The sequence below is a fragment of the Mugil cephalus genome, chromosome 5, assembly GCF_022458985.1.
Source record: "Mugil cephalus isolate CIBA_MC_2020 chromosome 5, CIBA_Mcephalus_1.1, whole genome shotgun sequence".
NCBI lineage: Eukaryota > Metazoa > Chordata > Actinopteri > Mugiliformes > Mugilidae > Mugil > Mugil cephalus.
Window position 1 is genome coordinate 18,085,784 of NC_061774.1, and position 13,757 is coordinate 18,099,540.

Here is a 13,757-nt window from a genome sequence, read left to right on the forward strand (position 1 = left end):
ACTTACACGTAACTTCTTCTGCATTAAATGCTTCAGCACATGCCAGTCATTTATATATCCTTTTATTTTGATATAATATACAACGCATTAAATATATGGTCTCATACAAACGATGTGATTCAGACAAAACACGAAAAACTACATTTTTAGTCTACATTTGACTCTTAATAACAGACTGTACAAATATGGATGGCAAGTCACCGCAATCTGACGGTATATTTACCCGGGGATACGGGCGGCACCATTTTGCAAGTTTGGAGCCAGAGTCTGCGCAGTACGGTCCGAAAGTGGAGCCACGCGGATATACCGATGACATGGCCACACCTGGAAATATTTGCGTTTGTGTTTAATTAACACTATCCTCTGCTCTACCTCCACCAGTTGCACAGAAATGTTGGATTATACACTGTAGTTGTTCTTTGTTTGTTTGTTTTAAATCTTATAACTCAAACAGCATTAGGGAGCGGTTGGCATGGCAACTGGTAGTCGCCATTATGTCACATCCTGCTGTTTCTATAGAATCAAATAACTAACGAAAACAAAACTTGTTAAAAAAAAATGACACTAAAACATGCAACAACATTATATTAACTACCTAAAGTCCCATTCACTAACACAGAGGAGGTGGTGCTTGTGACCTATACTGCAGCCAGTCACCAGGGGGAGCTATACTTGCTTTGGCTTCACATTGGAAGAGCATTTTCGCCATCCATATGTACAGTCAATGCTTAATAAAGTCTTAACTTAATGCAGAAAAGAATATTGGTGCAGTTCTAGCAGCTAACTCATCCTCATTTGATCTACAGATAAAAGAAGCTTCATGTCAACACTCTTACATGCTTATATGTTGGAAGCCATCCACTCATATATGATCAATAGAAATAATTTACGGTTTGTAGTCCTGACCAACAGCTTTTCACCAATTTGATATCCTAAAAAGGTACAAAAAGGTTGTTTCAGATCCAGGCAGTGACGACTGGTATTGGGTCTCAAATGAGGAGGTAGAGCAGCTTCAGGATAGTGACAGGATCTTGTCTGCCGCTTGCACTCAGAGAAAGAGATAATAAAGCCAGTATAGGATATTGACAAAGAGGAATGCCGTGGGGAATGCGGTGCGAGCATGACGATCAATGTTGTGTGGGTTTTCCACGACAAATATGGACACTGCTCTGCGTGATGCATCCCTCATTGATGTCAAACCGCAGCCCTGGCTTTGCATCTTCTCTTTCGATCCAGAGTGTTTATTGGCGTCACTGTTCATTGACTGCTCTGTGGGCTCCTCCGCAGTCGAGCCAGTATCCACTGACTGGTTTGGTTGACTGGAGCTGACAATGGGGATCGAGCCGTTTCCATTAGACTCGTTCAGCTCCCTCAGAAGTTCCTGTTAGACAGACAAATAGATGGACTGATATCTCTATTAACATATCTCTATTATCAATATGGACATTTTGCCTTGTTTGCCATGTTTAAGCCTAAGCATTTTGCTCACCCGGTGTAAATCCTCTATGGTCTGGTGCTGCATGGTGTAAAAGTGAGCACAGGCATACTCCAACAGTGCACCAAAGATGAAGGTGAAACAGATGCCCAGGTAAACATCTATGGCCTTTATGAAGCAGTTGGCATTGGGCAGGGAAGTGCGGGCACCCATCATGAGAGTGGTCATTGTCAGGACCGTTGTCACTCCTGAAGGACACAGACAGAATTTTCATAATGTACACACCCTCTCAATATCTTTCATTCTTTTGCTGTCTTTGGATTTTCATGAAACAGTTTTGAAATACACACTCTAATATTTTGTTGGATTACAGCAATAATCACTTGTTTGGATAAGAAGCTTCTCCAATGCCACAAGATTTATTTCCATCCAGTGTTGCATTAATTTGTTCACTGGTATTGATGATGGGAGAGTCTGACCCCTGTGCAAAGGCTTCTCCAGCACATCCCAAGGATTCTCAATGGGGTTAAGGTCTGGACTCTGTGGTGGCCAATCCATGTGTGAAAATGATGTCTCATGCTCCCTGAACCACTGTTTCGCAATTTCAGTCTGATGAATCCTGACATGGTCATCTTGGAATATCTCGATGCCCATCAGGGAAGATCCATTGATTCATTCATCCATCCATTGATGGAATAACCTGGTCATTCAGTGGATTCAGGTAGTCAGCTGACCTCATTCTTTGGGCATAATGTGGCTGAACTTAGAATTGAGCAACTGAAACAATCCCAGATCATAGCACTGACCCCACAGGCCGAAAAACAGTAGACACTAGGCATAATGGGTGGGTCTCATCAGACCACATGACCTTCTTCCATTGCTCCAATCTTTATGCTCCCTAGCAAACTGAAACATTTTCTTACCAGTTAGCCTCACTGGTTAGTGGTTTTCTTAAAGCTACACAACTGTTCAGTCCCAATCCCTTGAGTTCCCTTTGTATTGTATGTGTGTAAATGGTTTTACTTTCACTATTAAACATAGCCCTGAGTTCTACTGTTGTTTTTCTTTGATTTAATTTCCCCCAACATTTAAGGAATTGATGATTGTGATTTTTGCCTGAAATACGATGGTTCACCACTATCCTTTCAGTTTTTAAGCATCCGTTGGACAGTTCTTAACCCAATCTTAGTAGTTTCTGTAAGTTGGGGTTGAATAACTTGATGCCCGCTGAAAGATAATTGCCCATGCAGTAACTTGTATCTACTAGGCTAGGCTGTGTATATCAGTAGAAAAAAGCTTCTCTTTTACAGAATCTTTCTAGAGGTTCATTTAAGGTACTGCTGGACTTGACACCTTAACCTACACTTATACAGACCATTTCCAAAAAATTTGAACATCATAGAAAAGTTGTTTAATTTCCATAATTCCATTCAAAAAGTTAAACTTTCATAGATTATAGATTCAGGGCCCACAAGTATTTATTTGTTTATTTTTACATAATTTGGGTTTCCAGCTCATAAAACCCACAAAAACAGGAATTCAAAAAATTAGAATACTGTGAAATCAGTCCAAATCTTGCAGGGCAAAAATGTTTTAAAAATGTTTTAAACTTTCCCCAGGTGTCATTAAATTGCTTCAGTTTGGTTCAATTGTCTCAGTTTGGTTCAATATGGGGAAGACTGCAGACATGACAACTGGCCAGAAGACCATCCATAGGATGGGTAAACCACAAAAGTTCATGGCTAAGGAGGCTGGCTGTTCACAGAGTGGTGTGTCCAAGCATATCAATGGAAAGTCTAGTGGAAGGGCAAAATCTGGCAGGAAAAGATGCACCAGCAAAAGAAATGACCGTGGGCTTCAGCAGATTATCAAACAGAAGATTCAAGAATCTGGCAGAGATCCAGAACGAGTGGAATGAGGCCAGAGTCACAGCTTCAAAAACCACCACATTCAGGGAGATGGGCTACAACTGTTGGGTTACTCAGGTCAAGCCACTTCTGAACCTGAGCTAATGTAGGAAGTGTCTCAACTGGGCCAAGGAGAAGAAGGACTAGACTGTTGGCCAGTGGTCCAAGTTCCTCTTTTCCAATGAAAGTAAAGTGTGCCTTTTAATATGGGAATCAAGGTCCAAGGGTTTGGAGGAAGACGGGTGAGGAACAGAACCCAAGCTGCTTGAGGGCCAGTGTAAAATATCCACAGTCAGTCATGATTTGGGATGCAGGTGTTGGTAAACTCTGCTTTCTTAAATCCAAGGTCACTGCAACAGTCTACCAGAATGTTTTAGAGGACTTCACGATTCCTTCTGCTGAGGATCTGTATGGAGATGCAGATTTAATCTACCAGTAGGACCTGGCCCCTGCCCATACCATCACAGTGCTTGATTGGCCAGCCAACTTGCTGGACCTAAACCCTATTGAGAATTATGGGGTATTCTCAAGAGGAAAATGAGGGGCACCAGACCCAACAACAAAGAAGAGCTGACAGCAAGCATCAAGGAAACCTGGGCTTCCATAACTCCCAGGCAATGCCACAGGCTGATTTTTTTTTTTTTTTTTTCTGCAAAAACTGAGAAGTAAATGGCGATTTCTTCACAGTATTCAATTTTTTTTTTTTTTTTTGAATTCTTGTTTTTGTGGGTTTTATGAGCTGGAAGCCCAAATTATGTTAAAAAAAAATAAATACTTGAAATCGTTTAAATTGTGGGCCCTGAATCTATAATCTATGAAAGTTTAACTTTTTGAATGGAATTATGGAAATTAAATAAAAAAATTATATTCTCATTTTTTTTGGAAAGGGTCTGTACTTGTGTGCTCCTAGCTCTGAGCTGAATGTAAAATGCCATCCAAACACTAACTTTGAACTCGAATTTATTTATTTTTTCTTTAATTCTAAACATTTAAAATGCGTCCTAATATAGATGAATGACTGATGACACTTTACAGCTGCCTATCAGGTGGCAAAATAGGAGTTGAGTGGACACAGTCAAAGTAATCATTTCACTCAAACACAATTCTTCTATATAGCACATTATTTTAACAAAATATTCATTTTTAATTGTGCTGCATAATATAAAACCAGATTGAGGCACATTAAATAATGTGCTATAACACTGGCAAATATCAGTATGTTACTAGTCTCTCACTGGTGTATGAGCTGAAAACCAAGTGTACATAAACTTGGAGTATGAACTCTGGTACTGACCAATGCAGGTCCTGGCTGGTACAGATGACTGGCTGATCCAGAAGGAGACCCAGGAGAGCACCACTAGCAGAACGGATGGAACATATGTCTCCAAGATGAAGAACAACACGTTCCTACGAAGAGAAAAATGCAGCACCAGCTTGGGGTACTGTCCTGCGGAGAAACACAGAAAGACACAAATGTGTTGTATTACCACTGTGCGCTTCAAGGATTTTTTTCATTATGTAACTCCACAAGTAGTGTGACTCCTGGGTAGCGTGGTACCTGTTTCGTACACAGCCTCAGACACCGATGTATAGTAGCTCTCCACGCTGTACTGAGCCAGTCGCAGAGTGTCCAAACCCTTCACTGAATCGTTCCCTCTGGTCCAGTAGAACACCACATCCTGTAGGTTGTAGCCCCCTGGCAAGGCAAACGCTCATTAAGCTGTGGTGAATCTGACCTACTCAGCAGTAATGTCGCCCGTTCAGCTGGATACTCACTACACTGATGATGAGGAGGATGAAAATGGTGATAGTGGTGATGGGATGAGGATGATTTATGTCCGAGACTTGATGGTGGATTGATGGAGGGCCCAGGGGAAGTACTCACAGCTCTCCAGCTGCAGGGTGCACACCTGTTTGTCCATTGGGTACTTGGTCAGATCCATGTTGCAGGCGATTGTAGCCGTGATACTGTGGGGTAGTTATAGCAAACTCATTAGAAAGCTTCATAAAACTTGGTGAAGACAGTTGGCTGTCTTCCTCCAAGCAACAATCAAGAGAACAAAGACTCATTTATGAGGTGTCAGCATCTTATTTTGGAATCTGATTCATTAATTATGTACAAGTGGTATGTGCAGTGGTATCCTGGAGTGATGAAAAGATTCTGCTTGTTTAATCTTTAGACTCACGGAGTCTTTAATGTAATGCCAGAACGAGGGCAGGTTCCTGAATCATGCAATATTCAGTCCACACCACAAAGTTGACCTTTCTGTCCTCAGTCTTGCTATCTACTCAAAAAAAAAACCTGTGTTGCAATGTGACATTACAGATTAGATATTAGGAAAAACTCCTTTTTTTCTTTTTGAGTAGAACCTGAGGCCAGCTCTTGATTGATTACAGCAGAAAAATCCGAAACCACGTGAAAACGTTTTCATTTTGTGACCAGCACGGTTTGATTTTCGTTTTGTTCCAGGTCAATTTTTCTCAAGCTCAGCAGATCGAGAAAAACTCAGGTGCAAATTATCGTATCAAATGTCAGTAAATGTCAAATCAATAGGCCGAACCGAAGAGCGTAGAGAACAGTTCCATTGCTGAAGATGCGTATGAGGCGGTTTTCCACGGTGACGTCGTGCAGGAAGGAGCGCTTGGAGTCCGGGATGAAGGTGTCAGGGATCCAGAGCAGTGACACCAGGCGACCGTCCACGCTCACGCTCTCATTGCCTGGGAACACCAGCCGGGAGTCACGCCAGCGCTGGCGGAGGAAGATGGTCGCTGTGTAGTCCTAATGAAGAAATGGTGCAATGGAAATTAGGCTTTTATTTCTTAAATCGGCTCCCTCATATCACCCACTGTCACAGAAATAGGAGGAAGAGCGGTTTACCATATTGATTTCGGAGATGGCATCAATGCTGGCGATATCAAGGCTCATTCCAATTTCCACAGGACCCTCTGTACAAGACGGAGACACAGCAGGGTTTGTAAATGGGTCAGCTTCCAGTCAAGAGACACACTTACTGCTTTGATGAGGAAAACTTCAAATTCAGCACAAACATGACTTTGCGAGCTACTTAGTACCATTGAAATTGGGTCTGAGATAGCGGTTGTATCCTTTCATGAGCTTCTGAATTGTCGGCAGAAGCTGAGAGTCGTTCCATTCACCCCAGTGGTTGCTGGGGAACATACAATGGCTGATTAAAGCAGAGAGATGGAATGAGACAGGAGAAGAGAAGAGGGCCACGGACGTCATTTTACAGAGACTGAAATAGTAGTTTTAATCGATGCAAGTACCATTATCAGCTTATGATAGATCTCACCCCTGTGCGAAGGCCAGGAAGAAGACCAGTAGCGCATGCAGCTGTGCACACATTGTGGTTCAGCAGGCAGGGGTCAGCAGCGCTGCTCAGAGAGAGGTGACAAAACACAATACATAAGCCTTTAATAGCCTCTCTTCTGGTTTCACCATAGGGTGGCAGCACCAAATTGAATGTGATTACAAACCTCTGGGGAAATCTGCAGGAGAACACAATTTCCATCCTTTGATGTCGCAAAACCCTGTTTTCTCCCCCTCTCTGGTATGTGTAACACGCTCTGGAAACTTGTATCAATTCTCTGCCTTTCTGCTCCAACTAACAAATGAACGGCTGCTCCATTTGGCTTCCACGCGCTCACATGCTCCCGCATTTGAACATTAAAACAATGAGTGACAGCGTCTTGAAAGGCTACTGTATTTACACTTGTTACTGTGACTTCCTCGCACGCATGCATGACATTTAGCCTGCCACCTGCTGCTGATTTATGAGACCACTGCCTCATGGTTTATTCACAAAGCCTCCCTGATCCCGTCTCTAACTCATTATTCCTTGTTGTCTAGTTGTTACTCACCAGCGATGCCGCCCTCCCTCCTTCGCCTCCTCCTCCTCCACCTCGCAGATAAATCTCATTCACGGTAACAGACCTCGGCCCCGTCTCCTCTTACTTTCAGACGTATCGTGCAAAACTGTCAAGCGTGTGTTCGGGGCTGTCTCAGCAAAGCAATCGTTTATAGCGACGTGTTCAGTGTATTATTTATGCATTCTAAATTATCCTGCATGTGAACACTGTTGATCCCATCCCTAATGGCCTCAATGAAAGTTAAACAACCATAAAATGATATCAGCTTCTATTTAGTTTCTCTCACACATTTGCTGCTCTTTGGCTGAGGCTTGCGTCTCAGTTTTTACGTTGTTACTTCGTGCAAGTTTCCTTTTATTCATTCATTCATTCATTAATTCACGCATCTTCTATTCTACTCTGCCTCTTTCTCTTAAGCCATAAACTGCAGAACAGCACACAGACCAGTACCACATCTTTTTGTTTTTTGCTTTCAATCGTATGTGCATGCACATCAAAATACATTTTCTTCATCACTGTTATTTTACATTTAATTTTGTTTACATATATTTTACCCTGAAAATGTATCTATATCTTGACAATGTTAAGCATTTCTCCTTTTCAGGTTTGGGCTCACAGTTTCTCTTACCTGCCTCGATTTTGTCACACGTTTCCTTTCTTCTGCTTTTCTTTCCCCACCTCAGGTCACTCCTCCTCTGGCTCAGCTCTCTCCTTTGTTTCCTCTTCTTCTGCCTTCCCCTCTCGTGAGTGTTGCTGGCGACCTGGGATTTCTCACCTCCCTCGCCTATTTGCAATTTTATCCCAGAGTTTCTTCCACCATCTACCAATAAACCGCACTTGCTTTATAATATTTGCTCCCAGCGAGTGGGCTACTGCCGGCTGTTTTTGCAGTTCCCTCCGTCTCTCTCCGTGCAGCTGTACTCCTCTCCCCACAGAGCCTCCGTGCAGAAGACCCCCCTCCCTCTTTGTTTGTGCCACTCAGCATCTCATTCGTGCTACATTTTTTCCTTTTTTTTTTTCTTTATCACAGTCGCCACAACCTCCACACACACGCACGCACACTAGACACACACAAACATCCAGCTTGATCCCCCATTTCACCTCTTGTATCTCAATCTCTACACTGTTTCGGCCCATAATCTCTATCTGCCTCATTCACCTCCAATTTACACTGACACTGCTCTTCCTTCTGGGCTCAGAAGCTCTCCTCTGTCTCCTTCCTTCATGCCCTCTTCATTCTCACCTCCAACTCTGTTCCCTTGCATCACCGTCATCATCTGAATTACTTTACTCTCAGGTCTGGCTCTGTCTTGACTTCCATAAAATACCAATGTGGCTGAGAAAAAGGTATTTTTTTCCCATGTGCGTCCATTTTAACTGCAGCTCACAATGTATGAACTATACTTCTGGCACTAGTATAACCTAAAATCAGGGGGGAAAAGGCTGCTTGATGTTGCTGGTGGTGGTTACAAACGTCTTGGACTTGTAATGGGGACGATGATTGCGATGGCAGTGTTGGTGAAGGCTTAATCGCACACGCGTGGCAGGCAACCGCAGCACAAAAGACCCACACGGCCATTCATCCCCTGCAGTCCTGAAATTGTGTGATTAATCTTTATATGTCACTCACTCTCCTCTGGCTTTGTGGCATGAGCTTTAACTCTGATGATGGGGCCGGACCTCCGAGAATCTGTGTGTAAGAGCTGCGGCACGTGTAAGAAAAACCTTGAGGGCATACTGCCTAACAAGTCCTTACGAGATTTCAGCTTAGTGCTCATAGACCGACTTCATTTGTCTCTCAGTCAGTATTCCGAGTATGCAGCAGTGGTAGTCAATAATACATGATACAGTCTCATCCCGGCTTGTTTAGTGAATCAATATTAGCTGCATGTTGTGCATAAATAGCCCGCATCCTCCTAATGATGACGGTGATGAGAACTGCAGAAAGAACACAAGGCTATTTGATTTGCACCTTAAGAACTGCAGTGCGCACAGTCCCTGACAGTGACAGACACCGATGGAGACGTCTGTGAAGCTCCTGAAGGGGAGGATGTAAATGTTTTACCGGTTAGAGTTAGGGGGGCTAATGAATAATCATCAGCACTCACACCGTGGTAGACAACTAAGTGGGCATGGAGCTGATGGCTTCATCCTACCTGCCTGATTTCCACGTCTACCACTGATTTTATTACGCATTCGTTTTAATCCTCTCGCCACTTAAATACCTCCAAAATAACCTGACCCTGCTGACTGCCTGTTTATTTGCCAGCTCGTGTAACATATTTTCCTCTCAGCTAATCACCCTGTTCAGGATCTAACTTGCATCGTCTGACTGCCTATTTGACGCTGTCTCTTTCCGTTATGGCTGCTTTTGATCAAATATGCTTTAAATTCAACTTGGACATCTTTCTGAAACCGTAGATGCCTGACGTCTGACAGTGGTCGCAGTAATTGCCGGCGTGAAATGTCTATGATTCAGCGCGCGATAACTTTAATATTTCTTTTGATAAATCTTGATGCCTGTCTTTTTAATGAATGCACTTCGTTCCTTTTAAAGTTGTCTCAGTAGTGCCAATTCTAATTTAGCTGTGCTAACACAACGACACACAAAGAAAATGGTTTTTAGATGAGTGCCGGGCACTGATGAGGGCTGAGCCTGGCTGTGGTGCAATTGGCGCCGCAAATAGGATTCTTAGAAGCCAGAGCAATGGGCGCCCAGACCAGGAGCCAGTTCTACCAGCTGTACGTGCAAACACTGTTTCTAGTGTTTTCTAAGAAGGGATTTAGAGATAACTAAATTAAAGCGTCACAAGAAAACAAAACATTTTCTTTAGTAGAGAGCAGGTGTTAGTAATTATTAGCAACTGGCTTTTGCAACTGCAGCTATCTTTGTTTTGACAAGAGTTGTCATGCAAGCAAGGTACAGCAGAGTAATCTGAAACAAGCTAGGAGTAGCTAATAGCTAAAACTGGGTTTTTGGGTTGCGCACATCATTTAAAATGTAATTTTTCTTGCGTGTATGTTTTTGCATTGAAGGTTGCGTTCGTTTTCATGTAGTGCAGGGTTTAATGCTGCACCCTTCAAGTGTCCACCTCCTTCATTGAAGTCCGAATATCAATAACTATCAATAACTGCTCAATTTACTCACAGCCTAAGTTCATTTTTCATATTAAATACCAGCAGTTAACCTTGCTGACAGTGCCTCGCTGCCGCAACGATCTTCCTTCAGTCATCTGTCACTCATTTGTCTTGGTGTCCTCTGTTGCTCCCTGATCGAGTTACCTTTGCAACCTTCAGCCTGCCTCTTATCCATATCTTCCCTCCACATCCAAGAACACTACGTTCTGCCACTTTTTTCCTTCCCTTCAATCCACTTTATCCTGTGCATCATCTTTTCCTGAATTTCTTTGCCTGCCCGCCTTGAAACTATTTCCCTTTTGGTTCCCTCTCTCTGTCTGTGAAACAGCATGAATAAGCATTTGGATTAGTTACATCAGGTAACGCTCATCTCCCCATTGGCACATAGGCACCAGAAAATGGAAACATCGCCGTCCGCACGTTGGTCCAGCGATTTTTTGTCATGTGACGAATGGAAATGTCGTAGGTCTGCCCCATGAGGAGGATGGAGATAAATCTCTCCGAAACGACTGTGACTGCCGCCACATCCAGGGGGAAGACATATGAATTAATGTGGCGTAGTAGACTCTTCTGCTCTGAGCCAGATGTCATGTCATGCCTTGTGCTTGTGAGGCCGATGAAGTGTTTTCTGTTGTCCCTCTTCAGACATGAGCATGAAATTTCACCCTTTCAAGTGAAAGCTTTACGGTATTCTCACTCACTGTCTTGGCTTATATCCTAAACTCCACCTGTGGCACAGCCTAAGGAGCTTCTGTTCATGACAGTTTTATGTTGTGGCAGTTTCTCAGTCTCTTCGGGTCCTTGTTCTACCACTGCACCTGTTGATCTCTAATGATCCAGTTGGTCTAGTCTCCAGTCGCTGCATTACTTCCCAAAACGTTTTATTATTGCCCAAACATTTCCACATCATTCCTCCTTTCCTCTCCTTGAGGGTAAAGTTTTATTCTTTTGAATTCCTTTTCACTCCTCCACACGATCCCTCATGTCTCTCAAGAGCAATATATTCACAAAGGTATAATTAAAATTTGTGCAACTGGAAACACTATTTGCAGAGCGTGGAGGACCATTATGTTTGGGACCGGGAGCAAAAATCAACCTACTAACCACAGCTATATTTGATATATCAGTATCTTATTAAAAGTATGACAATTAAAACCCCTGACTCAGGCAGTGCCAGACTACTGGAACAGTCTTGCACATAGAAGCTCAATTTAATTGCAATACTTAATGCACGAATCACTACAAACAAGATTCCAGTGGTAAGTACTGGTAGTTTTAACACTTAGATTACGATCAACCAGGCTCACCTCCCCTTTAAAATAACAACATATTTTTATTCAAACGTCAGCTTGGACTCTTGTGACTGATTGTCTTGATGAACATACTGAATGTATAAACTACTTCAAATGTAAGTGGGTACACTGTTTTTTTTCATGACAAAACAGTTATGAGAAGGTATAAGAGGTACAGAAAACCAAAATATATAAAAGATTCATATTAAAATATAACAACGTTATTGCCATGTCTGATCAGTGTATAATATAAAAAATATGATTTTATGTGACTGAGAATAGTGTTACTTTTGTCATCTGTATCTCCTGTATGCAATAAATAATTTACTGTATTGCCCATAGTATAGAGTATTATGACTTTATCTGTGAAGAAGTGCTGAAGTTGGGAATGAGTGGATCTCTGAGAAGAGCTGCTGTGCCGCTGCTTTACTGTGAAGACTTTGCGTCTTGGATTTCAGATCAAAAGGGAGGAAAAAAATAAAAAATAAAGTGCTTAACACCTAATGTCAATGTCTTATTTTCTGTTTATATTCAGCTGCCACTTAAAACGGCTGTAAGGTTATTCAAGCGTCCAACCCCCGGTGCCCCCCAAATTACAAGATATCTAGAGTGCTGAGTATACAAAAAGCCAATGGCCAATGCAGTGAGATAATTATCATGAGTCAGGCATCCATGTGAAGTCATTTGTTCTTTGATCTGAAATGTAGCTGTTAGGGCAGAGAAGAATTTGCATGATTTTAACAGACTGTTAATCTCAGTTTCCAGATAATAACAAGCAATTGTCAGTCTGCCCCCAAGTGCTCACTAGCGAACCTCCACTGATCCTTTTTTTCCTCAGGGATAAAATTTAATAGGCAATAGGCAAATTTTGTGTTGATGCAGTAATGGATTTGACACTGTGCACACTGTTTTTATTGAGATGCTTGGGGAAAAGGAAACCTACAAGGCTCACTCCCCTTCCGACACAGCTCTGTGCGGAGTGGCTAGATATAAACTTTTTTTTGCCACCTTTTCCAGTTTTATGTATAAATAAAGAACTTTTTTTTTTTTCATGGATTTTGGTGGAGCACAACATTGCTGACATTACCTCTGACCTTCATGTATGACCTAACAGAAGAAATAAATAACAAATAATAGTCCCAGTTAGCAAGAAATATGCACTGAGTATTGACCACTCTCATGCTAGTGCACAGAATATATGCTAGGTAGCTAGTTAATAACAAACAACAGTTATTTGTAAGTACAATCGCCGACAAAAAACATATTACATTATGGGTTTCCTCTATACTTTTCGAAGTACATTAATTAAATTAAAAAAAGCTGCAGTACAGTGTTTCACGTTGCTTGCTTCAAACTGAACTTTGTAGTTGTGACGTTACAGACATACAGAAGTTGTGAAAACAAAATGGTGGGCATTTTAGGGATCACGCTAAGCTCATGAAGATATGCTGCCTTCATGTCACTCATGAGACAAAAGTCCTGAGAACGCCGCTGCCAGCCAACTGTCATTTTTTAAATGCCACTGAGGCAAATAATTTAGCAAGCTAACGGCCAGATAAAATGATGTAGGAAGCGCAACGGAGTAATGAAAAGGTGAGGCTACTGCAAATGCATTTTCCTCAGACATATTTAAAATTTATGAAGAAAGCACCCTAGAGTGTGACACTGGCGCGCAAAGATAGAAAACTCTCCATTCATCTGCCACCTACACGCCATCGACTCAAACGTCTTTTGTCTTTTCTGCGTTGAAGCGATCTCGGTAAAAGCAACTGTTGGCTCCAGCTCCAGCATTTGAATTTTCAGCTTCACATCGTAACACAAGAGCTTCTATACAAGGTTGCGAATACCACAAGAGGGAGGCGACCATATGCAGTCTTCCCGCGAACATGGTAAATAGAGCACAATTTGATGGCACCACAGTGGTTCCTGTTTTAGACATTGTTACACAGCAATGTGTTGTATATTTGACATGTTTTATAAGGGAAAGTTTAATTTTTTTTTTTACATAATTCAAAAGGATGTACACTGCCAGTCTTTCACTGCCCAAGGTCAGCTCAGGTTGTCATTAGATATGGCAGCAGCAGAGAAAGCTCCTCT

General features: G+C 42.2%; 1 protein-coding gene across 4 annotated transcripts; it reads right to left on the reverse strand.

Annotated features, from left to right (window-relative positions):
- Positions 1 to 46: 46 nt before the first annotated feature.
- On the reverse strand, positions 47 to 8,577 carry LOC125008312 (gamma-aminobutyric acid type A receptor subunit pi). 4 transcript variants are annotated; one of them, XM_047585499.1, is made up of 10 exons: positions 7,859 to 8,577; positions 6,654 to 6,735; positions 6,415 to 6,509; positions 6,221 to 6,288; positions 5,904 to 6,121; positions 5,228 to 5,310; positions 4,901 to 5,038; positions 4,637 to 4,789; positions 1,490 to 1,683; positions 47 to 1,381 (listed from the first exon to the last, which is right to left on the reverse strand). In XM_047585499.1, the coding sequence occupies exons 2-10, from the start codon at positions 6,704 to 6,706 to the stop codon at positions 1,049 to 1,051; spliced, it is 1,335 nt and encodes a 444-aa protein (XP_047441455.1). In that variant the 5' UTR covers positions 6,707 to 6,735; positions 7,859 to 8,577; the 3' UTR covers positions 47 to 1,048. The 4 variants fall into 4 exon arrangements, with proteins under 4 accessions (XP_047441455.1, XP_047441454.1, XP_047441456.1 ...); XM_047585498.1 differs by having other exon boundaries at positions 6,415 to 6,527; XM_047585500.1 differs by having other exon boundaries at positions 6,415 to 6,527; positions 6,628 to 6,735; positions 7,859 to 7,882.
- Between the last annotated feature and the right edge of the window lie 5,180 nt (positions 8,578 to 13,757).